This window comes from Gekko japonicus, unplaced genomic scaffold, assembly GCF_001447785.1.
Source record: "Gekko japonicus isolate JY-2015 unplaced genomic scaffold, Gekko_japonicus_V1.1 scaffold63, whole genome shotgun sequence".
NCBI classification, from domain to species: domain Eukaryota; kingdom Metazoa; phylum Chordata; class Lepidosauria; order Squamata; family Gekkonidae; genus Gekko; species Gekko japonicus.
In genome coordinates, this window is record NW_015168654.1 from 1379869 (window position 1) to 1406402 (window position 26534).

General features: G+C 47.5%; 1 protein-coding gene across 1 annotated transcript in view; it reads left to right on the top strand.

Moving 5' to 3' along the window:
- The window catches only part of DNMT3A (DNA (cytosine-5-)-methyltransferase 3 alpha), a 108211-nt gene that overhangs the window by 52415 nt on the left and 29262 nt on the right, over window positions 1-26534 (top strand). The window contains exons 5-6 of the mRNA XM_015415137.1: window positions 3489-3635; window positions 15359-15391. Of these exons, the coding sequence (XP_015270623.1) occupies window positions 3489-3635; window positions 15359-15391 (180 nt within the window). The remainder of the gene's footprint in view (window positions 1-3488; window positions 3636-15358; window positions 15392-26534) is intronic.

Genomic DNA, 26534 nt, shown 5'->3' on the forward strand with positions numbered 1-26534 from the left:
CTCCCTCCCTCCCTCCCTCCCTCCCTTCCTTCCCTCGCCCTCATTTCCACATGTACTTGCTTTCTTCGTTTCTCTCTCTTTCTCTCTTCCCCCTCTTTCGTTCTTTCTTTTCACCTCTCTCTGTTTCACTTAGAAAAAAAAATATTAGCAAACAAATACCATTGGACAAATAAATATCATTATCAATATCTGTTTTTACCCCTTTTGTTTTTGTTTTTGGCCGTCTCAATGTTAATAAAAACGTGTGTGGAATATTTGTCTTGCAGCTCTCAGACATCTGACGTTTATTCTACGTGGCTCTTACGTTAAGCAAGTTTGGTCACCCCTGATCTAGCCCAGTACTGTCTACTCTGACAGGTAGCAGCTTTGGGGTCTCTTTCTACCCAAGATGCAGAAAGATGCCTCGAGATCATGGCCTGAAACATCTCCCACCTCCTTTATCAAACATCCAGCCCAACTAAGAGTCCTGCAGAATTCAAAACCCAGCACACCGTTTTGTGTTACTTATCTCTCCTATATTATAAAAGGGTTTTGGGTGCCAGAATTCTAAAATTGGCCCCTTTAGTGTTAGGCTGAAAAAACTGCCACTCGGAAGACACTGGCTGGGTTCATTGGCTGCTTTGTGCAGTCCCGGCCAGCGTTCCAAGGTCATTTACATATGGAAGCTGATTGGACTACACTCCATTCCACACCTCAAACTCACCCCCCCCCGCAAGGCAGTTGGAATTTTCAGTTGGGGGAGGAGAATGATGTCAGCTGCTCCCTAGGCAGAGGCTGTGTGTGTGTGTGTGGGGGGGGGTTGTAAAGACAGACAGGCAGATAAACGTTGGCTGATGGTTGCCAACTCCAGGTTCGAACTCCAGGACATAGGGTTGCCAACTCCAGGTTGGAAACTTCCAGGATATTTTAGGGATGAAGCCTGCTGAGGGTGGGATCTGAGGAGGAGGAGGAAGAGGGGGACCTCAGACAGATACAATGCCATGCTGCCCACACTCCAGACAAGCTGTTGCCAGTCTCCAGGTGACAGCTGGAGAGATCTTAAAGCTTTGGTGCTACTTCAAAGTTCCCCAGGAGCCCAAAACAGAGTAGTGTTTTGGAAAATCTTTAGGAATTGTTTGGTGCATTTACGATGGGGCTCCTGGGGAACTATTGTTGCCAATCTTGGCCCAGCAGCCATCAAACCATTCTCTTCAACCCCCTGCTGTGCAGCTGACTTTCCCCTAGGGTTGCCAATCTCCAGGTGGGACCTGGAGATCTCCCACTGTTACAATTGATCTCCAGATGACAGAGATCAGTTCCCCTGGAGAAAATGGATGCTTTGGAGGGTAGACCCAATGACATTCTACCTGCTGAGTCCTTCCGCCCCCCCCCGCCCAATGTTGCCCTCTACAGAATCCACCCCCCAAACCTCCAGGTATTTCCCTCCTTAGAGCTGGCAACCCTACATTCCCCTCAGTGCCTGTTGGTAGGCAACTAAGCTTGGTCCTGTCACCTACTTTGGCCTTTGGGAGAAAACACATTGGGGCCAGTCCTGATAGGGTTGCCAACTCCAGATGGGAAATTCCTGGTGACTTGAGGGATGGAGCCTGAAGAGGGTGAGGTTTGAGGAGGGGTGGGACCTCAGACAGGTACACTGCCATAGACTCCACCCTCCAAACCAGTCAGTCCCACATAGGGAACCATTGTTGCCAATCTCCAGGTGAGGGCTGGAGAGCACTCAGTATTACAACTGCTCTGCAGAAGGGAGGGCAGAAGTCAGCTGAAGTCAAAGGGGCAGATAATGGTAGGTTGATGGCTAGCTGGGAAGGAGATGGAGTTGCCAACTACATGCTGACAAATTCCTGGGGATTTGAGGGGTGGAGCCTGGAGAGGGTGGGGTTTGCAGAGGGGTGGGACCTCAGACAGGTAGAATGCCATAGACTATACCCTCCAAACCAGCCATTTTGTTCTGGGTAACAATTGCTGCCAATCTCCAGGTGAGGGCTACAGATTACTCACAATTACAACTGCTCTGCAGAGATCAGTTCCTCTGGAGAAAACAGTGGACTCTGTCATTATACCCTGCTGAGGTCACCACAGCAAATTGACACTGTTTGCTCAAAGCCAGAGCACTGCCCCAGAGCCTCTTTCTAGATCCCGTTGTATTGCTTTCACAACGGGCTTTACTGCTAGCATATATATAAATAAAATGGGAATAACCCTGGTTGTCATCACCACAATAAAAAATTAATCTTTGACCCAACGTCACTTCTCCACAATTTCTCATGGCTCCATTATTGCTTTAAAAAGCACCATTTAATTGAATATTGGAACCACTATAGAAAGCACTAAAGAGAACTGAATAAATAAATTTGTCACCACCTGTGAATGGGGTAAAGTTTACATGTAAACCAGTAATGACAAAACTTCATGCATATTTATTTTTCTGTTATACAACAAAATATTCTCCCTGATCTGGATAGCCCAGGCAAGCTCGGTCTCATCAGATCTTGGAAGCTAAGCAGGGCTGACCCTGGCAAGTACTTGGAAGGGAGACCTCCAAGGAATACCAGGACCGGGACGCACAGGAAGTCAATAATATGCCACCTCTCTGAAACATCTGAGCCCCACTAGGGGTTGCCAGAAGTCAACTGTGAATTCCAGGCACACCTGTGCACCCACACACAATACAAAAAAAATTCTAATGCAAACCTTAGGTTGTATCCAGACAGATTTTCTACTCAGTTCTGCCAAATTCCCTTACTTATTACAGCCCCATTCCACCTGGCTTTTGTCCATGCAGTCCCATCATCCCAAACATGGTCTTCTTGGTGGTCAAAGGAGACCCCTTACTCCCTTTCTCACTAGTAGAAAAATTGTTGGATCCAACCCTTTGTACTTCCATTGAGATCTGGTGAAAGATGCTACAATAAAACCATTGCTGGAAAATACCAGGTGTCACAATGAAATGTCTAGGTGCCATGGCACCTTGGCACCTAGGATTTGTCAAGCCCTGCCCTATTCATCTGGGAACTGAATTCCCAGCAGGGAACTCTGAAGCGTATCTTTAACAGTACTCACAGCTGACACAGACCTGACCCAAGGACTGTGTATTGTTTACTTAGGCCCTTGGTTTCCGAGGTTTTGTAGTTTGTTTTAAACAAGGTTCTGGCCCTTATGGTGGTATGTGCAATTCTGAAACTTCAAATGCAGTGTCTGGGGACGTCTGAGCTGGAGAAATGCAGGGTAGGAACTTCTGTGTGGCTGGGGATGGTGCATTCTTTATATAATCCCCCCATGGACTAAAGTAAATTAGTTGTTTGTATAACCATTGTGCAGGTTTTTGTATAATTGTAGTATGATGCAGGAAGTTGGGGCTTTCTGGTGTCAAGTGATACATACATCGCTAGTTATAATGCTAGTGCCTGCTTTGCTTTTGAACTCCATCTCCCAGCCGTGCCTTACTTTCCCCTCTTTCTCTCTCTCTCTCTGTCTGTCGCTGCATGCAGGGATCCCGAGGCCGCCTCCGTGGAGGGCTTGGTTGTGAGTCGAACCTGCGCCCCAGGCCAATGCAGCGTCTGACCTTCCAGGCTGGGGACCCATACTACATCAGCAAGAGGAAGCGGGACGAGTGGTTGGCCAGGTGGAAGAGGGAGGTGAGGCAGCGCATCGGCATCAGCGTCACTGGCTGTGTGGGAGCCCTCTCACCTGGGCAGGCTGTAAGGGAGCCCTCTCACCTGGCTCCATCCAGGCCTTGATGGCTCAGGTGGATCCTTAGCTGTCCCCGCCGCTACCTTCTTGGCTTCTTCCTCTGTCCAGGATTGTCAGCAGGAAGGCTGTTGCATCTCCCCAGTAAGCCTTCAGTCCTTTCTGAGGAGACCCAAGTTGGTGGCTTTGAATGGTTGGTTTGGCTTGCTAACAATCTTTTGCAAACATTTTCTGCAGCTCTTTGTGAAAGACAAACATCTCCATGGCCCACCCAGGCTGAACAGAAAAGTGGGGCACAGACTTGAAAAAACTGGCTTTGCATTCATTCTTGCTTCACAAGGAATGCTGGGAATTGTCATATGGGTGGTTGTCTTAAGTGCAGAGAATTCTCTGCATCTTGCCAGAACTGCGATTCCTAGGATTCTGTTGGGGAAGCCATGACAGTTAAAGCGGTATACCCCTGTCCATATGCATAACATACATAAGGCTTCCGTAGGCTGACTCTCCCTGGTGGCAGACAGCTGGAACATTGCTGCATGTACAGTGCAGCAGAGATCGTGTTTGGTGGCAAGAGCAAGGATTTGGGGAAGCTTCTACAGGGCTGTAGTGGGAAAAGGCAAACTCTGCTGCTGGGTACTTGTGGAAAGGTAGACTAATGCTTCTGCTAGATCTCAGTTGGAAGTAGGAGGCAATATGTTTAGCTCCCAGGAACACTCTGCTGCCGTAGGGATTGAGAGTGCTGGACTAGGCAGGCCACAGAGGAAGAATCTGGTCGATTATGTCAGTTACAACAGTAGCAGATTCTTGTGTTTCCCATTTGGACAACTTTGCATGCTGCTGGGAACACAGAAAATGTTCTGGGAACACTCAGAAGGGGCTTTTCCATACCAGATTTTTGCTTTTTTCCTTATACATAGTATTGTGTTTTCCCATTTTTTCCCTGGCCACCGGGGGAAAAAAATATAGAAACAATGCTATGTAAAGGCAAGTTTCTAGCCTCAGGTGTTTGTTTTGGGGAAAGAGAGTAGTTTAGCAAGATTTCTGATTATCAGGATTGAGGTTTCAGTACCATATGCTGCCTTTCCTGTTACTAAGAGAAGGAATTGTGTGAAAGAACAACATACTTACGGGTTTCCATCATTTTATATAGGCTACAGAACTGACCTTTCCTTTGCATAGAATTTGGGCTTCTTAAATCCTGCCCTATCTGCACCCTGTGCTGGCAATAGGAAAGGGATTCCCATAACTCAACAGTGTGATTAAGGAATTTCCAAACCTGATCTCTCATGCCTTCCATTCTGAAGACAGGGAAACTGAATCTGAGAGCAAGTGACTTGTGAGCTTTGTGGCTGAGCAGGGTTTGTATCCTGAATTTCCCAGGCCCACGCTCCACACTCTTGGTGGATTGACTGCTGGAGCTGGAGCTGTCTATCTGTGCCAAAAACTGGAATGGCGTCATTCACTGTGAAGCAGGCCCGTAGCTCCGCAAGGTTTGTGGGGCCCCTCCCCCAACCCTCTGCTCCTCCTACCCCCCGGCGGGGAACGGCAACGGGGGCCCCTGCAGTCGGGGGGAGCACGCGGCGCGTCCTTCCCTGCCAGCCTCTCCATGCCGCGGCGGCAGCAGGTTCCCAGCCCTCTTCGGCGTCTGGGGCGTGAGGAGGAGGTGCCAGAAGACGCGTCTCTCTCTCTGCTAATAAGCCGCAGCAGATGGGCCCCCGCCCCGGAGGGAGGCCAAGCACGGCGGGCAAGATCCAGCGTCAGCCCGGGTGGGGGCGAGGGGAGGGCACCTGGGCCGGCTCACACACGCTCCGCGCCTGGGAGGGAGCCCTTCTCGTGAGGAAAGCGGCGGTCCCTCTTCCCCGGCGGCGGCGGCAAGCCCCGCGGCCTGGCCTGGCCGGCGGCGGCGGCCTCGTTCGGAGCGGCAAAGACGCTCTCGCCAGCCCCTCGCAGCTGCGCCGAGCTGCTGCCGTGTGTGGGAGGGCTCCGGTGGCGGCAGGCAGCTCCTGCGAGTCCTGCCTTGGACCAGAAAAACTGCTGCGGCGGCAGCCGCCGAGGGGAAAAACACCGCCTCCCCCACACCGCCTATTCCCGGCCGGCCGGCGGGCCCACAAGCAGGCATGGAAGGGGCGAAACCACGCTTCGCCCCATCTCCACCCACCCGCCCCCGCCATCTCTCCAGGTGCTATGCCGCTTTGGAAGGAGAGAGAGGGGTGCGCTTGCCGCCCCGGGGTGGGAATGGCACCGGGGCTTTCTTTTTCTCCGGGTGGCACTTCTTGCGTTAGGGGGGGGTTGTGACCATATGATGGCAATCCCATGCATGGCTTTCCTGGGAGTAAACTCCCTTGACTGCATGGGGGATTGCTGCTGAGTAAAACGGGCATTGCATAGGAGTAGCCGCACGAACGTACACGTGTTGTTCCTTTTCTGACGTGTATGTGGGAGTGAGGCATGCAGTGGGGTCACTTCCAGGTGATGTGTGTACGGCGTGCGCGCGGCGCACACACACTCCGGCCTCCTCACTTTCTCCAGGGCTCCCCCACCAGGAAGGCTTTAGCTACGGCCCTGCTGTGAAGTAAATGGGCACCTTAGCTTTTGCCTCGGTTGCCTTCTAATATCCAAGCTTCTGGTACGTCAGGGGAGTGATCAGCTCCAGTCTTTGCATATTGTTGGGTATTACAAGTTGAAAACACTCAGTATATCTGGGGTTAAATGTTTGTTTATGTTACTCACAGGAAGTCACATGTTTCTCATGTAACCAATGTTCTTTAGATGTAGAAAGCCCGGGAATTTTCTCCCTGATCTAGGAATTTGATTGGAACTAAAGTGTCAAGGTATATTACCATTTTATGGCTTCTCTTCCCGTACAAGAAGAGTAGCCATACTGTCTCTCTTCTAGTTTTGTCTTTGTAGAGTAAGGATGTAGCCAATTTAGCTCTGTTGTTATTTTCATCCCAGTTACCCTTCCCATGCTAGAATTTAGTAAAAACTTTATATTTTAATCACACATGGACTCTCAGTCTGAATTATTTTACTCTGGCTCTGCTGGACTATCTCATCTCTGCTAAATACCATTTTTTCAATATCTCACTATCACCCAACAGGGACCAACATACCTGAAGGACAGACTACTCCCTTATGAACTTGGCCAATCACTATGGTCATCTTCGAGTGCAGCAGCCAGACTCGGAGTCAAGAAAAACCATGTGTGCTGGAGTTTTCTAAAACAGAATTTTTATCTTAACTCACATTGGATTTATGAGATTCAGCATGTCTGGCGCTTTGCCAAATTTGTTTTTAACAGCAGCAACATAGCATTTAAACTTGTCAAGCACCTCATCTTTGCTCCTAAGCAGGTAGGTATAGACATAACTGGATTTTCCTTCCAGAAAACTGACAAAATACTTGTTGCCACCAGCAGATTCCTTTATTGGACCAACCAAATCAGAGTACACGCACTCTAGAAACTTAGTATTGGGGTCATGAGCTCTATTTTTATAAGAGGGAGCTGTGGCTTTAGACTTTAGGCAAATATCACAGCCATTTCTCATGACATCACATGAACTCAAATGTGAACTTGTAGATCTCCTGACAAAGATATGTAATCTTTCCTTAAAATCTGCCTCCATTCCTGAGGATTGGAAGGTAGCTAATGTCACTCCCATCTTTAAAAAGGGTTCCAGAGGAGATCCGGGAAATTACAGGCCAGTCAGTCTGACGTCGATACCGGGTAAATTGGTGGAAACCATTATTAAGGAAAGAATTAGTAGGCACATAGATGAACAAAACCTATTGAGGCAGACTCAGCACGGTTTCTGTAAGGGAAGATCTTGTCTCACTAACCTGTTAGTGTTCTTTGAGGGGGTGAACAAACATGTGGACAAGGGGGATCCAATAGATATTATTTACCTTGACTTCCAGAAAGCTTTTGATAAAGTTCCTCATCAAAGGCTCCTAAGTAAGCTCAAAAATCATGGGATAGAAGGACAAGTCCTTTTATGGATCAAAAACTGGCTAGTTCATAGAAAACAGAGAGTGAGTGTAGGTGGGCAATTTTCTCAGTGGAGGGTGGTAAGCAGTGGGGTACCGCAGGGATCAGTACTTGGTCCACTGCTTTTTAACTTGTTCATTAATGATTTGGAGATGGGAGTAAGCAGTGAAGTGGCTAAATTTGCGGATGATACAAAGTTGTTCAGGGTGGTGAAAACCAGTGAGGATTGTGAGGCACTCCAAGGGGATCTGTCAAGGATGGGCGAGTGGGCGTCAACATGGCAAATGGGGTTCAATGTGGCCAAGTGCAAGGTGATGCACATTGGAGCCAAAAATCCTAACTATAAATACACGTTGATGGGGTCTGAACTGGCAGAGACTGATCAAGAGAGAGATCTTGGAGTTGTAGTGGATAACTCACTGAAAATGTCGAGACAGTGTGTGACTGCAATAAAGAAGGCCAATGCTATGCTGGGGATTATTAGGAAGGGTATTGAAAACAGATCAGCCAATATAATAATGCCCCTATATAAATCAATGGTGAGACCTCATTTGGAATACTGTGTGCAATTCTGGTCACCACACCTTAAAAAGGATATTATAGCTTTGGAAAAAGTGCAGAAAAGGGCAACTCGAATGATAAAAGGGTTGGAACACTTTCCCTATGAGGAACGGTTAAGGCGCTTAGGGCTCTTTAGCTTGGAGAAATGACGACTGAGGGGTGACATGATTGAGGTTTATAAGATTATGCATGGGAAAGAGCAGGTAGAGAAAGAGGTACTTTTCTCCCTTTCTCACAATACAAGAACTCGTGGGCACTCCATGAAACTGCAGAGCGGTCGGGTTAGAACGGATAAAAGGAAGTACTTCTTCACCCAAAGAGTGATTAACACATGGAATTCACTGCCACAGGAAGTGGTGGCGGCTACAAGCATGGACGGCTTCAAAAGGGAATTAGATAGGCATATGGAGCAGAGGTCCATCAGTGGCTATTAGCCACAAGGTATAGATAGGGGCTCTGGGGCAAGTGATGCTCTGTCTTCTTGGTGCTTGGGGGGGCCAACAGTGGGAGGGCTTCTAATGTCCTGGCCCCACTGGTGGACCTCCTGATGGCACCTGGTATTTTTGGCCACTGTGTGACAGAGTGTTGGACTAGATGGGCCTTTCGCCTGATCCAACATTGGCATCTCTTATGTTCTTATGTTCACTCCAAATGTTTCCATGGCTTGGTCTGAGATTAATATTAAGACCATTTTGCATGATTCTCTTTGTGGATATGAGATTATTTATGGCTTGGGAAATTAGAACACATTTTCTGAGTGTGATTTCCACTATCTCATTGCAATCGTTCAAGGCATATAGTTTAACTGAACCACAGCCCTCTACAGAGAGATTATTGCCTTCTGCCCCTTGTAGAGCAGGCTTCTTTTCTCTGTCCAAATCAGTAAACCATTTGTCTGAGTTTACTATATGATATGCGCTACCGCTATCTAGTAAAAATGAGTCATTTTGCTCATCATTCCTCTTAGTGTCAAAGCTTTCATGTTACTGTTCTGCTTTTCAACATCAGCTCTTTGCTGTTTGTCTCTGATAACAAACACACCTCGTTTCTCAAAGTGACCGCTTGCCTTTCCTTGGCCACGCCCCTTAGGGGGTCTGGTTTCAGAGCGGTAAGATTTGGCGCAATCTCTTTGTTCTGGTAAAGTCTTTGATCTACAATGTCTTGCCATATGCCCAAATTTTCCACAGCTGTGGCATTTTATAACTGTTTTGGCTTTAACCCTTTTATAATCAGGCTTTACGCTTAGTACAGACAAGTCATTTGCACTCTGAGACATTTCCCGCCTATGTCCTTCATCTTTTAGATATGCTAACACATATTCCAGTTTTAAGTCTTTTGTTCCCTTTAAAACAGCCACTTCATGTGAATATTCTCTGGTCAAAGAAGCAAGAATCACAGCAACGCTTTTTCCCCTGGTGCACCTTCCATAAATTTCATTGCATTATAGGCATCCATGACATAATTCAAATGTTTAAGTAGTGATTCACCATTTCTCATTTTTGCATTTATTAATCTTTGATAAAGGAACAAGTAATTAGCATAATTTTTCGAAGCATAAGTTTGCTCAAGCTTCATTTGTTTCGTGGATGTGCACTCTAAAAGTTCCTGATTTTCTTTAGCATTAACAGTTCCCATATTTAAAGACATTCCAAATCCATCATGCCCTCTGTAGTTTTCAAGAGGGGCCCCTGCTTCAGGAGGATCGTCAGTGAGCACAGAAAGAGCTCCATGAGCTTGAAGGGCATTCTTTACTGATCTCTTCTACGAAGAGAAATTAGTTGAGTCTAAGGTGGGCATATTGAAATAAGCAAGATTCTTAGCTGCAGACATAATTATTTCTCCTTTTATACATTACCAAAACTTGAGAGGGATGGGGGCAACGGGTGATCTTTTGTGAGCACGGGATTAAGCTTTTCAGTAGGAAACAGCCAGGATCGATCTCACCCCCTTTCCTTCTTTCTTTCACTCGGCACGGAAGAAGACGAACTCAGATCAAACAGTACAGGCTTTCTCCGTCATGGAAACACAGGCGTCTAGTCTGGTCCCACAAGTTCATGAAGAAAACAGGATGTTGTCTGAATTTCATAAATCCAATGCGAGTTAAGATAAAAATTCTGTTTTAGAAAACTCCAGCACACATGATTTTTCTTGACTCCGAGTCTGGCTGCTGCACTCTGCTTAGCTATCTTGCGCAGCTGAAGCGATCTGGGCACCCATAACCTTTGTTGGGTGATAGTGAGATATTGAAAAAATGGTATTTAGCAGAGATAAGATAGTCCAGCAGAGCCAGAGTAAAATAATTCAGACTGAGAGTCCATGTGTGATTAAAATATAAAGTTTTTACTAAATTCTAGCATGGGTAAGGGTAACTGGGATGAAAATAACAACACATATCAGCCATCACTCCAGCTCTTCACGCCCTTGCCTCACTTGTGCCCATCCTCCCATGCTGGCATTTTGCCCATCACTTGTTTTCCTTTGCTCATTTGTTCTTTCACCCTGATGCCTAGGCCAAACACATGCAAACCATTTTATGGGGGTGAATCTGCTAAATTTCCAGTGGAGGCCAGAAAGGCCTTGTGGGTTGCTGTTGTTTGGGGAGTGTAGAAGGGACTAAAGGCAGACCTAGAAAGTGCTGCCGGATTCCACAGCATATTTGAGAGAAGAGCTGGCTTTTTTCTGTAGGCATTAGTGAGATGCAGAGGGTGAGGTGTGTTTGAGCTGAGCATGAGTTTTTATAAAGGGACCCTCTGGGTGGCTGAGGTTACCGATAAGAATGGGTATGCCAGAGTATACTGTGGAGCACAGAATCCAAGCACTGTTGACATTCCTTTTTCATGTCTGGTAAGATTTTAATTTTCTAAGTTCTATTTTTATAGTGTTGCACATTTAGAAAATTTGAAATAAACAAAATGTTTAACTCAAGAAAAATCTGAAGGCTGTGAGCGGTTTCTGTTAAAAATTTAGAATTGTGGGAACAGGTTTTGGGGGGGAGTTTCTAGGCTGAAGATGAAGCATCTGCATTCAGCGCAGGACACAATTCTCCTGTCTTCCTCTCAGTTTCATTCCCTCTGCCCTCACATCTGGTCCCCCTCCACCCTGGTGTACTTTTCTAATCATGGTGAAGCAATGGGGGGGGGGGGGGGGGAATCCAGAGGGAGATTTTGTAATCAAAAGGGATGTGACTAAATCAGTTTATACAGAAAAGTATAATTTAATCTGTTTTCAGAATCCAAATTTTTATGGCTGTGAGTTTAGAGATAGCATTAATATAGCATTTCAGGCACACACTCATGGGGCAAACTTAGACTTGACTGGGGGGGGGGACGACGACACATGATCAGATTTCTTGTGCATTTTTTAATGCGAAAACCAGTCAGGAGCAGATGTTACAGATGACGATTGGCGGCGGGGGGGGGGATTTTAAACAGTACCGTTCTCCTGATCTAAACCCCATCTTGTCATCCTGAAACTGCTTTTAGTCCTTAAGAAGGGGGGAGCTTACAGGTGTCCTACTAGTGTGGTAGATCTCAGAGGAATTCTGTGGCTTGTTGTCAGTTTCCATCTTCCTGCAAATCAGAATTTAGGTGCTTCCAAAGTATCAGGCTTAAGGACCAGTAGATATTCCGGCGCTCACTTCGGCAGCACAGATACGAAAATTGGAATGACACATAGAAAGACCAGTTATATTCCTGTCCTACATGAACTTGCTTGGCCAATACTGAGGGGAGGGGGCTATGTTATCCTATTTTTGTACAATTACTATCATTCCCTGAGCAGTTATTCTCTGGAGCAGTTAAACTGAGAATTGACACTCCCAGGGTTATCAAGGAAGCTTCATGGCTGGCCCTCACCTGGATAGCCCAGGTAAGCCCAATCTTGTCAGATCTTAGAAGAAGCTAAGCAGGGCCAACCCTGGCAAGTATTTGGATGAGAGACCTCCAAAGAATAACAAGGTTGGGAGGCAGAGGCAGGCTATCAAGCCACTTTTCTGAACATCCTCCATGCCCCACTAGGAGTTGCCAGAGGTTGCCATGACTTCCAGGCAGGGGCGCACGCGCACACACACACACACACACACACACACACACACACACGCTCATGCAGAAATACCCCCCCCCCCCAAAAAAGGAAGCTTCATGGCTGAATGGAGATTTAAACCCAGGCTTCCCACATCTAAGCCCCTTTCCTTAGCTACAACAGCTTATTTCCTTGGTCAGCAAATCCCCCTCCCCTTTCACACCAAAGCAGCTTGTTGTTAATTAGGAGTTGTGTGGGTGGGTGCACAACACCCGAGAAACCTAAAAACGTCCACCAAAAAAAGCTTCAGGAAACTCTTTAAGTTGCTACATCTCCTTCCAGACAGTCACTGTGGGTTTGGGTGTGGGTGCGGTGGGGAAATTAAAGTCTCATCCTCGACATCTGTAGCCTCCGATCACAAAGGCAATAGACCATTTTCCTAAGTGGTTATCTGCTGTGGCGTTCATGCCATTAGACAGTCACGCTGAGTAATGAAAGGAATACCACCATAGACCTTCTTCCCTAGATTTCTGATTGCGTGTAGTCCCTAACCATATGTGAAGCTACCTTGTACTCACTCAGACCACTAGTCCATCTGGCTCAGACTTCTTTAGGACTCAAGCAATGACCTAATGCAGTCTTGCTACATCCACTTGAAACTGAACCTGGGACTGACACACGGAACCAGCTGCTGTTCCACTGATCTGTGGTCCTTAATGATTGTGTCTCCTCCCTTAAAAAAAAAGAAAAGAAAGAATATGCAAGTGATATACAGTTTTGGAATGCATATACCAGTCCATTATGAAATTCAGAGTGCAGCTTTAGAGATCCAGGCTTCTCTTTTGCCATTGTTTCTTTTTTTTTAAATAGTCTTTGGCTCCATTGTGGCCCTTCTGAAAAGCCACCAAATCTTTCCATAGCAGTATTGGTTGAGTTTGGGGGTGGTTGGGGAACCTCATGTCACCTCCACTTATTAACAGGAGCCCCCACTGCAGAGATCGTAGTCTGCTATTAGTGCAGTAAAATTCAGAGCCCCCTTTGTGGTTTGGAACTCCTGACTAGTTCTCCCATTTGCAATTATGACATCAGAATGAGAAAAGAAGTATGCAAGTCTCTTTTGAGGCGGGGGAAATGTTTCATGGTCCCAGGAAGTGACTTTCAGAAGCACCAGACAAAACTGTGTTCTGCGGCAAAGCATTTATGTGGCTCGGTTCTAAGAATTCTTTTTGCAGAAGGCTGCGACACACTGTTAGTTCTCCAGCAGTTAGCAGTTGTTCCCCAACCTAAATCTGTTATGCGATTCTTTGATTTTCTTCTCCCTCAGTTTCTTCTCTGCAGCTTTCAAACGCAACCCTTTGTTCTGCTTTGTCACCCATCTCCTGTACCTGTTTGTCGTTTCATGTGATTGATTCTAGCAAGGACCGCTAGTTGTCATTTTCCTAATCTCCAGTCAGAATGTGCCCTCTCTGACAATGTTAAAAAGAGCGTTGTGAAAGAGCTATCAGCCTTGTTACCATGGTCAGTGGGGAAAGTGTTTTGCAACTCCTGTTTGTTTTATTTTGTCATATGTGAGCCATTCCCTTCCTCCAAAGGGCTCTGGGCTGCAGTCAGGAGATCATCCCATTTTAGCCTTTAAACAACCCTGTGATTTAGGCTAAGCTAAGACACTGTGGGTTGCATCCAGCGATGTGTGAGCGGAAAGGGAAACGTACTAAATGCAGTTCCAGTTGTGCAAGGAGTACCACAAGGGCTGCAGCAGCCCGTGCCTCAGTATAATTTTTAATCAAACAGCACTGTGCATATGGACCAATGAAGCATACAACAGACTGTTTGCATGGTTTTAATTTGCTTTTGAAATAGCATCAGAATAAATATCTTGTGCTATGTCTTTGCACACGTGGAAAATACGGTGGGGGATTCAGTCACTTCCACGTAGCACAAGCAGACAGTGAGGACTAATTTTTGCACTTCTGTGAGGTCTGTTGTGCATACGAAAATCTTCTGTGGGGTCCAGCCCACTGATTTGACCAAGCCCACTCGGTCAGTTTTCCCCACAGCCGGAACTTTAATACTGGCCCAGCACTCTAACCCCTGTATCAATCTGCCTTTCACCCCCCCCAGCATTGTCTTCCCCACTGCTCTGACTTGATAGGGGAGTCTAATAGAGTAAACTCTGATTACATGCATGTCTGGCTATTCAAAAATCTTGGTAAATAAATCTTTTAAACAAATCTCCTTTTTCTGATTTTGCACACCCGTGGTGGGGCGTGCACAGCTCATGCAAGTTAGCAGTTACTGAAGAATTAAATCGTCTCTCCCCTCTGCACACACTGTGTTGTAGATGACTTAAAACATACCAAGTACATTGTGGGAGGGGTAGATCACCAGTAAGCAACGCAAGAAGAAAATCATGGACTTCGGCAGTTGTTCATAAAGACGTCGCGTCGGATACTGGCTCTGTACCAAAATGTTCTTTCCATGATTAGTGTATGGTTGCCCGCCTTGCTCACTGCTTCCCTGCTCCCGGTTCCCTTTAATTGTTATGACTATATAACTTTGTGGTAAAATTTAGACAGAGCTGATTTCATCAATGCCTTTGTGCTGAGTCAAAGGAAGACTCTCCTAAGGTGACCTTTCCTTCCGGCATGCATTGCTGTGCCCTGAATAAAATGACCCGCTGCACAGCATGCTGGGATGGAGAAGTGTTTCTGAGACCACCTGGAGCACGGTCCAGAGTTGAGGCTTCTGAATCAGCATGCCTTGATTGAGGCTTGGGGGGCAGCTGCAGGTTACCTCCTGGTTGCAGAGTGAGAGCCTTTTGTCCTCTGAGCTGGTCTCGGCCAACTTCAGGAGGACGATGGTCAGGAATTGTGGTCTGTGGTGCCATGCCAGGTTACACCCCCATCTTAGATGGATTGGCTCAGGGCTCTCTTGCTTGAACAGAATGAGTGTGTTCCCCTGAAGCCATGCCCTCCTACCCTGCTCCCCAAATTTGCCCTGCTGCACCTGGCCCAGGACAGGTGGTGGACGGAGTCTGAGGTGCCCGTTTGCTGTGGCTCTGTGTGTGCTAACTCCCTCCTCTCCTTTACCTTTCTCCCACAGACTGATAACCCACCGGCAGCTCAGCTTGACAAGGTTCGTGGCACACCTTTGGGGTTTTGGGGGGAGGCTTGTCTCTCATGTGGCCTTCATACCGGGGCTTGTGTGCTGGGCGTGTGGGTGCGCACACACACAAACATGCATTCACACCCTCCCATGTGTGTGCCCGCTGCCATAGAGTTGTACTTGCTCATGCACACCTGCATACACTCAAGCGCAACCATATATCTGCTTTGCTTCTGTATGATGTGATTTTGGAAACCATGGGGGGCGGGTGGGTACGGAGGTAACCTGTTGCTTACAAGGCCTCTTACCTGGGCATGCATGAAAACTCTGCCCCTCCCCGCCAACCTCGTATCCTCTCTCTTTCTTCTCCCCCTCTCTCTTTCATGTACTCAGACCTGCACTTGATTTATTCCAAGGCTCTTTTTCCATGGCACAAATGCTCATTGGCTACATGGCACCCTGAGCAATTCGACGCCACTGGTTGTGCCTGTGTTGTGCCGCCTGTAGACCTTCCCCGCCCCAGTTCCCACCCAAATTGCACATATATTTAGCAAGACAGATTCCTCATCGTCACAGTCTTTGTGAAGAGATCTAACCAGGGCTGGATGCACTCTGCATTCTGCAACAAGATAACTATTTCATTCTGCAATGTGCATAAATCATGCAAATTAACATTCATATACTACTTTGTTTTGCATAATTTATACTGGCATTTTTACTGTTTTGTATAATTTAATTTGTAAATGGGGAGGGACAAAGGACTATATAGGACCTTGGAGCCCTGGCCTCTCTAAATTTTATCCCACAAGTTTACTGGCTTCTGGGACTTCGCCAGGCAGTGCCCACATACTTATGGAAACATCTTGGGAGCCATAAGATCTAGAAACTGTTTTTTTTTTTCCTTTTCAGTGAAAGCCAAGCTTTTTAGGAAGCTGATTTCTGTGGCCATTATTGTATTCTGCTGCTTCAGCATGTCTTAGGTACAACTCAGGGGATTCTAGTCGCTGCTTGTTGGAACTGCAGCCTTTAATAAATTAGTTGAGTTTGTGTGTTCAGCTACTGAAAGGTAAAATTAGTCCCCTCAACTCCTTCCCACCCACCCACATCACCGGCTCTCCAAGTAAAAAAAGATTCTTCTTAGGATTTTGGAAAAGGGTACTCTTCCTTTCACTGTGACAGATCTGATTAAAGACACAAGAGTGACTCTTCCTTCCTGTTTATATCCAAAGGTAGAAAGTTACTATATAACTGGGAAGAGCCATAGATAGTGGCGCAGTGCCTGTGATGCAGGCAGAATGTCTCAGATTAATTTCCTAGATAGTACAGTTGAGAAAGTCCTCACTCCCTCTGCTTGCTGACCCTGGAAAACAGATGAGGCTATATCAGAGTAGATAGCCCAGTGGGTCTGACTCAGTATAACGTGGCTTTGTATGCTGCTGATTACAGAGTTCAACAAAGCAAGATGTTCTGAAGGCTTGTAGTTTAGGTAGCTTTACAGAAAGTATTAGCAAAGAAGAACAGGTTTATTGATGGCTGTCATAATAACTCAATGGAGCCTCCACGTTCAGAGGCAGTATACCTCCGAGTACCAGTTGCTGGAAGACGGATGGACTGGCTGTTGCTTCCATGCCCTGCTTATGGGCTTTGTGGAAGCGTCCGGCTAGTCTTTGTGGAAGCAGAACATCCTTCGGTCTGATGCATTGACGTCTCTTTCAAATCTGGGTCTCCTACAACACAGAAGTCTCGATGGTTGTTTGGGTAGACTTTGGCTTTGGTGGGTTCTTGTAAGACCAATGATGCCGCATTTTGAAATGTAGTGGAAACTGCCCCCTTCCTGCAGGATCCTCAGAAAGGCCATTACCTTGAGGTTCTGCCATTTGCAAATGTATTTAAATTGAATGGATTGATTAATCAGTAAAAAGCTGGATAGTTAATTGATTTTTTAAAAAAATCTTTAAATGGTTGGCAGCCCTACTTTGTATAAATTGTTTAGCCTTCTTTAGTTCTGCAAATCCCTGAAGACAAATATACAGGGCTGATGCAATAAGAAATGGCACTAGTGTTTTCTTTTCCCCTTGCCACTTGTTTTGTTGGCTGATGCTCTTCTGGTTCAGCTTGCTGGCCAATTGTACTTGGCACCACCCTTCTCGGCCCAGTGCAGGTGCGAATTTAAGAGGCACTGTATGTCCTTAATGGGCACGCTGCACCTCTTGGTGGGGCTTCTGCACTAGCAAAACTAGATGAGCACACACAGTGCGAGTGTGAATTTGCAAACAACACAAGCCCGCTCACTTCACACATCAGTATGCAGCCCTCTGCTTTCTGCTCATTTTGTTACCAGTAGCAGTAGCGGCCAATACCATTGGGCTGGGCAGGGAGATCTAATCTGCTTTGTTCCAGGCACCAGCCATAAGGAGGAGGAAAAAGAGATGGGAGGGTGCTATACAGGATTGGAAGCCATCCTAAAAAGCCCAGAACGTCCAGGGACAAAGCCTTTGTGGTTGTAGCAGGTTGTGTCTGTACCAGTGTCAGAGAGCAGAGAGGTAAAGGAAGAGGTACGTGCGAGGCCTGCCTACCCCCCAAGATGTGGAGTAAGTGAATGGGGAGCTAGTGGGGTTTTCATGTGCTGGATTGAACTGCTGGTATCTCTTGGTTACCATGTCCAGTGTTGGACAAGGTGATGTTTCAGTATTGGAATTCAGGGAAAGGAGGCCATATGGTGTTATACCAAACTCATCGGACAGGTCTCAAATGATCCAGTGTGTGTTTTGATAAGGGGAGGGGTCAGACTCATGTGGGGGTGGGCTGTGAATCTGTGGTGGTCATGGACAGCGTGCGAGCTCTGGCAGCAAGTGATTGCATTGTGTCCCCTGCAGTGCCAATGCTGGAATCCATTGCTGTGCTGGTGCTGGTGGGGTCTCTGAAAATAGTGTTGCACCAAGCATTACTCAACTGGGGGGGCGCTCTGTCTGTCACATTTATCATCCTGTCTCCCTTCAAAATCACTTGTATGGATTCCCCCCCCCCCTTTCCCATATTGGTAGACTGTAGCCAGTTTTTAATCCGGGCATCCTGATCCAAGGCCAGCGCCCTGGCTGCTACACCGCACTGACTCACTCATGCAGTCAGGCTGGTACTAGTTTTGCTACAGGGGAGGGCCAGCGGTGGGGTTAGGAGAAGCTGCAGCTGCTGGAGCCCTGCCAGCCAAAGCCCGAGGGGAGGGGAGACTGCCATGCCAAAATGAGGATGCTGGGTTGGAGCGGGAGACAGAGCGATTCAGGCAGCGAGTGAAGAACCCGCAGCCCCTCCTTGCAGAAACTGCTGCAGAAGAAAACCGAGGAATCCCCCACAGGGATGTGAGCAGCGTTCCCCCCTCCCACATGACAACTTGTGTGATTATTCCTCCCTTGTGTGGAGGGTGGTGGTGAATCTCTCACAGGTATTAGGTAGATCTGTTTACATTGAGGAGGGATTTCTGTTTACCGCAAAGGGGGGAGGGGGAGATGCCAGCCACAGAAATGCCCTGTGGCAAGGGCAGACTCTCATTACAGCATCGTGCCACTGCCCCCCTCCCAATGTGCTTCCTTCCCTGTCCATGCTCTTCCATGCTGTCTCACCGCTGTGTCTCCCTAGCAACAGGTCCCCTCACTCTCAGCTTGGGCTATTTATAGCTCTGCCTGGCAGCCACTTGCCAGGGGCATCATCGAGTGAGGAAGCAGAAGGCAGGGGCCAGGGAGGTGCCTGCCTGTTGTGTACAAATAAACGAGCCCTCCCCCATGCATCAGCCACATCCTCTGGTGGGGCAAGGATACCTATACGTGCAATGGAGGCCCTCGTCAAGGTGGCACAACAGGTTTCCCAGAGAGGCTGAGATGTCTCCGCATTAAGTACCACTCAGAGCGGCCTGCCCTCCCCTTTGCACTCGCTATAGGCAGGGTGACAGATACCCAGCGGCCATTCTGGGCTCGTCAGTGGAGGGGAGGCTGCTGTTCAGAGGGAGTGGGGCTGGTGCTTGAGGGAGGTGTCTCTCTTCCCCGCTTGAGCAGGAAGAACAAGGCAGGCTCCTTGGGCTGCAGTACCAGCCAAAGACGTGACCAGACGCATTGGCTGGGAATAAGCAGCCCATCTGGATCTGATAGTGGTCAGGTGAACGTATGAAGCCAATTTATACCAAGTGAGACCTTGGTAGCCACTCTCCACAGCCTCCAGCAAAGAAAGGGCTTTGCTTCCTGGGATCTTTTTAACTGGAGTTGCCCGTGATTGAACCTGGAGTCTTCTGCAAACAAAAGCAGATGCTCTGCTACTGAGCCATGGCCCCTCCCAGTGGAATTGGTATTCTCCTTCCCCCAAAGGCAGTCTGAAGCCCTCTTTGAAGATCTGTACCCAGTTTAGGTCACCCCTATTTTTCTTTTTAAAGAAAAAGAATAAGCATTCATGCTGGAGCAGGTATAAGCAGAATGATTGTAGGAATGACGCATTAACATTTGTGAACAAAAATGCAGCAAGTTCAGCCTCGTGCTTTTAAAATTATGCTTTTGAAATTATGTAATATGCCTCAAGTTTCAATAAGAAAGGGGGACTACAAATGGAGTAAATAAGTACTGCTCTGTAAATTGGGCAGGGGGAAGACAGGACAGTAGGCTGATGAGCGATTTCAGAACTGACTCAGGGAAATGGCATGCGGTGTATTTCCCCCCCTTAAACTGTACCACTTTAGGCTGCATCTGGCAAGGCCACATTTGAATGCTTACCCACAGTGAAGAATTCAGTCTGTTTAGAAAACTTCCTCAAGCTAAGCTAACAGCTCTTTTCCCTGATGTGTCAGCTTTCTGTGTGCAGAGTGTTTTGACATAGAACTACATCCAGACACGTGACAGCCCACGGCTAGTCTGAAGTAGTACAGAGGAGGGACTGTACCAGTTGCCGTCTCTGCAGACCTTGTTCTTGGGTAATGATGAAAGCTGCCAAAATCATAAAAGGGATAGACATCAGGCATTAACAGTTTTAAAGCTGATATACAAACAAAGCTTTCGCCTTCGTTTAAAATATTTACATCCCACCTTTCCACAGCAGCCAAAGCCACTTACAAAATCTAGATGTATGCAGTTAAAAAAACATAACTAAATGCGTGTATCCAGTTAAAACTGCAACATTGTCACTACCAGCTGCCAGAGACATTCATTAGTTATTTCTGCTTTGCACCTTTTACTGAATGGAAGAGGTTTCCTTCTGGAGTTCTAGACCTGCTGGTGGACCTCCTGATGGCACCTGATTTTTGGCCGCTGTGTGACTGGATGGGCCATTGGCCTGATCCAACATGGCTTCTCTTATGTTCTTAGCATAGGAGCTTTCCATATCGTGTCTGGCAGGCTTATTCCACAGTGCGAGCATAGCCACTGAACACAAGTATCTATGGGATATAGCCAGACAGACCACTGGAATAGAGGAGACCAGTGTTCCCTCTAAGCTGAGTTAGTGTGAGCTAGCTCACGGTTTTTTAGCCTCTGGCTCACACATTTGTGTTCTCGCTCAGGAAGGAGGGCTCCAAGAGCAGACTAATTTATGCAGTAGCCAAATTGCTAACTCAGTCACAACTTTAATGCCAGCAGCTCACAAAGTAGAATTTTTGCTCACAAGACTCCAGAGCTTAGAGGGAACATTGGAGGAGACCGCTCAAAGTGAGGTAAAGTTAGGTACCTCGATTCTAATCCTGCACTGTCTTGGAATAGTTGTGAGAGCCTTGACCTGGATGGCCCACGCTAGCCTGATTTAATCTTGGAAGTTAAGCAGGGTCTGCCCTGGCTGGTATTTAGATGGGAGACCTCCAAGGAAGTCCAGGGTCGCTACTCAGAGGCAGGCAGTGGCAAACCACCTCTGATTGTCTGTTGCCTTGGAAACCCCATTGAGGGGTTACCGTAAATTGGCTGCAGCTTGATGGCACTTTCCACCACCACCACCACCAGCAGCAGCAGTTGTGAGAAGAAAATTGCTCACAGGTCCTTCATCTGTGAAGGGATTTGTGATTTCTGGTATCTCACTTGGTGAATTACGTAGTTCAGGAAGGTTTCTCCCTAGCATAGGTTGGTGGATGTGGCATTTATGCAATGCATCGGGCTCAGGAGACTGGGTGCAGGCCAGATAAAATTTTCATGGGAAAACTAGGAGGATGAGTTTTATTCATGATCAGAAGCCTGGCTTGATCCACCTGTATGTTTGGGATCAGGAAGCAATATTCCACCCTGCCAGATTGACCTGTGGGACCTATTTTTTGTTCATTTTGCCTTCTTCAGCAGCACGTGGCTTGGCTTCCTTGCACAAGTTGTGCTTTTTTTTTGCTCATCTGCTTCCTCTTGTAGAGTCTTACTTTTGGTACATTTTTATACCACCCTTCTTCCGAGGAGTACAGGGTGGTGTACAGATACCTCCCCTTACATTTTATCCCCACAACAATCCTGAAGTAGGTTAAACTAAAGGAGAATGACTCACCTAGAATCACCCAGAAAGTCTGATGGCCAGTGGGAATTTGAACCAGAATCTTCCCGGTCCCGATTCATCTAACCATTTTGCCATGCTGGCTCTCAGTACCTGCTTTCTCCTTGTGGCACATCCTGTGGCTGGGCTGATGTGGACTGGGGAGAGGAGGCTAGTGTGAGGTGCTGTCACTCAGGAATTTACTGAAGGTTGTGCTGTTGGCTTAAACTGTATAGATTTATTCAGAACAAAGGAGTGTGAAACAAAGGAAAATGAGGCCCACCAGAGTCCTTCATAGCACCTTGCCCAGATCTGGTCTAGAGGGATCCATAAGTAAAACCTGGCCTGGAACTGCTGCAGATTTTGGTACCTTGGAATTATAATAAAACATGGAGTCACCATCTGACTATTACAACTGGTGTCCAGGTGGTCCTGTCTTTTGGCAAGGAGAAGATGCACTATTTCTTCCATAAGAACATAAACCCTGTTTTGGGGATGTAGCTCAGCCTGGCAGGGGACCAAACCAGGACTTAGAAAGGCAGTTGAGGGGGGCTCTGGAAATTGCAAGGATTGTTCATATGAAGGAAGAGTTTGCTGTGCTCTGGTTCCTGCTCGCTACAGTTTTTTCTAAACATGCAGCCACTCCATGACGTAACGTATTGACTCTCCAGTCTTGGTGCCTCCCTGGTAAAGATGGGAAGCTTTGAGGAGGCTGACATAGCCTAGAGTGGAGAATAATGGCAGTAGGCCCTCACACGGATAGCCCGTGCTAGCCTGATCTCGTCAGCTGTCAGGAGCGAAGCAGGGTCGGCCCTGGCTAGTACTTGGATGGGAGACCTCCAAGGAATACCAAGGTTGTGGCACAGAGACAGGCAGTGGCAAACCACCTCTTAAAGTCTTTTTCACCAAAAGTCAGCAGTGACTTGATGGCACACACACATACAATGACAGTAGGCATCCCGTTGGCTTGTTGTGCCTCCCTGGCTGGCCAGCCTCTCTTCCTTCCCCATCCACTTACCACTGCTGCTCATGGTGCCTGTTGGAGTTCTGTGTTCAGCTTTCGCTGACCATATGCGATTTTGTAAGGAAATTGAGGTATCTGGTCTCCATTTCATGCAGCAGGTGCCAGGAGGTAGTGGTAAGAACATGAGAGAAAGCCATGTTGGATCAGGCCAATGGCCAATCCAGTCCAACACTGTGTCACACAGTGGCCAAAAACAAGGTGCCATCAGGAGGTCCACCCGTGGGGCCAGAACTCCAGAAGGCCTCCCACTGTAACCCCCCTCCCCAGCACCAAGAATACAGAGCATCACTGCCGCACATATAGTGCTCCCTATATCCTGGTGCTGGGGACCCTGCAAGCGAAAAGTCGGGATGAGGACTGGCCACCCCATCCTCACTGTTAACTCCAGACATGGGAAATGGCAAACAAGTGAAGCAAGTGTCCCCTTCCCCTTCACTTTGGGTTGGCTTTAATGTTATGTGTAGGGATTTCCCCAATACTGTGGAACGAGACGAGCAAGTTGTAACCGATTCCCCCTGCAGGGAGAAGGGAAGGAGACAGAGAGCCTTCATGAGGTTCACCTCCGTAGGCAAAATATGATTGGGAGGGAGGGAAAGGCTGGCTTGGCAGGGGGGGGGGCTGCATACTTGACAGAGAGCTACCCAGACAGAAAGACAGGTTGGATGGAGCAAGCTTGCATGCTTTCTTACTTGACACTCTTTTGTGATTTCTGGAATGTTTGCTTTTCCCCTCTTCCAAGCATGATGTATATGTAGCACACATATATGTAGCACACATATAAAAAGGTAAAGCTTCCCTTGCTCGAAAGCCAGTCGAATCCGACTCTAGGGTTGCGGTGCTCATCTCCGTTTCAAAGCCGAAGAGCCAGCGCTGTCCGAAGACATTTCCGTGGTCATGTGGCTGGCATGACTAAACACCAAGGCGCACGGAACGCTGTTACATACATACACATATAGGTATGTGCAAATGTGCTCATTATTGATTCAGGTGCCCTTTTATGCTGGCCTGGTTGACAAGAGTTGAGGCTTTAGAGGCCTTTTGCACTGAAGAGATCTGCTGCACTCCAGATCTGGCCAGGATGAGCATATGAGTGAGGAGGATCTGTTGGATCAACCCAGCCGTGTGGTTTCTTACCCCCTTAGCCCCACTCAGTGATTTCCAGTATCACATAAAGCTTGCCAAAACCACAATCCGGTTACCGAATGAGTGCCTGCATATTGACAAAATTTGACCTCCTCAGAGGTCCTGCCTTTGCTGCAGTTCAAAACTAACGGATGTGGTTTTCTTGATCTCAAGGATACTTGGGAAGGAGAGTACTGTGTTTTTATGCCATTAAAGGTTTCTGAAACTGAGTCCTGTGAGAATCCAGAGGCACTTGCTGCAGACTTCACTGTGCACATCAAGAACAGCATGTGTATGTTTGGTGTGTTGTTCTTTTTTTTTTGCTTTGAGGTCCAGTGGTGGGAGACTGGGCTTGGTTTTAGCTCCGCCTCTCCCATGGATTCATTGGCTTGATCTTGGATGGCCCACTGCACTCTTAACAGCTCAGCTATGAAGAGGGAACCCTTGTGATGTAATGCACAAGGCTGATGTCGGGGAAACCAATGAGAGGTTGTAAGGTGCTTTGCAAATTAAAAATATGATTACTGAGAAATTACACAGGTAGTAACTTCCATAGTTCCTTGAGAAGAGGTGTAGAGTTTTTTTTTAATAAGTGTTTTTTATTTTGAACAATATATTTAACAGTACATTCATAACACATATCACCACCGTGTATTAACCAACATTTCAACCTTTAAGAGCAACAAGTTTAACATCTGTATTGTGGACTTCAGAGCCAGTTTGTCTCCATAGTGGGCGTTCAGCTAGGCCGGAGCTAAAACCCACCTTCATCTGGAGCAAGCTGTGGGTGCGTAAACACAGCACCATGCCTCTGAGGAGACTCAATTCCTTGCACTTCCTGTAAGGTTAGAGTGCTAGGAAGTGTTGTCACTACTGTTTACCTGCCAGTCCCTGTGCTCATGAGTAGTCTGACGTGCTGTGCTTATGAAGGATATGACCCATGCCCAGCCAACAGGGAGCCTTCACTAGGATCCTTGGCCGGGGTGGGGGGGTGGGGGATGACAGCCCGGATAACGAATTCTCTTGGTGATATTTCATCTTGTGTCATTGGTGCATGTAGCATTTTATACGGGAACACCAGTGAAAAGGGAATTTACAATCTTAAGATTTCAAACAGGAAAGGGGTGTACAAGAGGAAACTCAGTTGCACAGACTTCGTAGCAGTTGGAGGGGTCAAGTCTTCGCAGGGGAAGTCGGTTTTGAGCCAAGGTTTGAAGGAAGACAGTGTTGGTGCCTGATGGGTTTTTGGAGGAGGGAGTGCCAGAAATAACATTAGCGGGGGGCGGGGGGTGTTAAGAAAGCAGGGGGAGTTTGTGGGCTGTATGCCTAAAAAACTAGAAAAATTCCAGACCATGGTTCAAATCCATGGAGATCAACTGGATAAAAGCTAGTCATGATCAGCTGTGGTTTTCATTATATCTGGGGCATGCTTTCAATATGATAGCTGTGCACTTTTGGTGAGGACCCACAAGCCGAATGTGTTTGGGAATTCTCACAGCAAACGAAACACTATAATTTGATGCTGAGAAAGTGTGCTACTGCCCCCTCTCCAGAGTTTCAGCTACAATTGTGAGTTAGTTGTTGTAGATTTTCTGGGCTGTATGGCTGTGGTCTTGGCATTGTAGAACCTGCCATGCCAAGACCACAGCCTGGAAAACCCACAACAACTAATGAACTCCGGCCATGAAAGCCTTCGACAATATACAGTTGTGAGCTTTGTATAGAATGTGGTTGTGCAGATGTTGCAGTCACGTATTGGGTAGTGCTTGTGCTGTATTTAAAAACATGACCTGTTTGGTTGGGTTGTTTGCAAGCTGTGGACTTTGCTGCTAAAGCTCCTAGTCCAGTACGCATGGTAAAGGAGATTCCCCTCACCAACTTAGGCCCCTCGGAACTGGGAGGGTGGGAAGCAAAGACTTCAAGAAAGTAGTTTCCAGGAGGAGAGCTGTGACTACGTGGATGTGCGTGTATTGGGGGGGGGGGGCTGAATTTTGAATTTCTTCTCTTCTGGGTGGCGAAAGGGGTGCCAAGTAGAGGCCAAGTAGTCGCTGAGGGAGCAGTATTTTGGCGGGGGTAATGGAGCCCGCGAACCTTTGCAGATGGTTTGCTGTGGCGCAAGCATGTGACTCCAGCAGCCCCAGTTCTAGAGATGGGGGGGCGCCCTCACCAGCCCTGACGGTGCGTGTCGCGCCCACCACCAATCCCTTCCCAAGCTTTGCATGACGTTCGAGAGTCGTCTCCCTTCCCCATTTGTGTTTTGTGCGTGGCCACTGGATTCGTTTGTATTTTTGCAGCCGCCCCCAAACTCCTCTTGCCGGGGTGGGGTGGAGAGTACCAGGGTGGACATTTGTCGCTGGGAGCGCTAGCGTTTGCAGCCATTCGCCTTCCCTGATATGAACGTGCGCTTGCGGCTGAATTCGGATTTGCGGGGGAGGGGGCTGCCCTTTGCAGGTCTGCTTTGGGGTTCATGTGGCTGCAGCCCAAAGGCACCCTCCGTTAGCTCTCTTCCTTGCAAATTCGTACTTCGGGAGCTGTCTCCGCAATAGATGCTGGGGG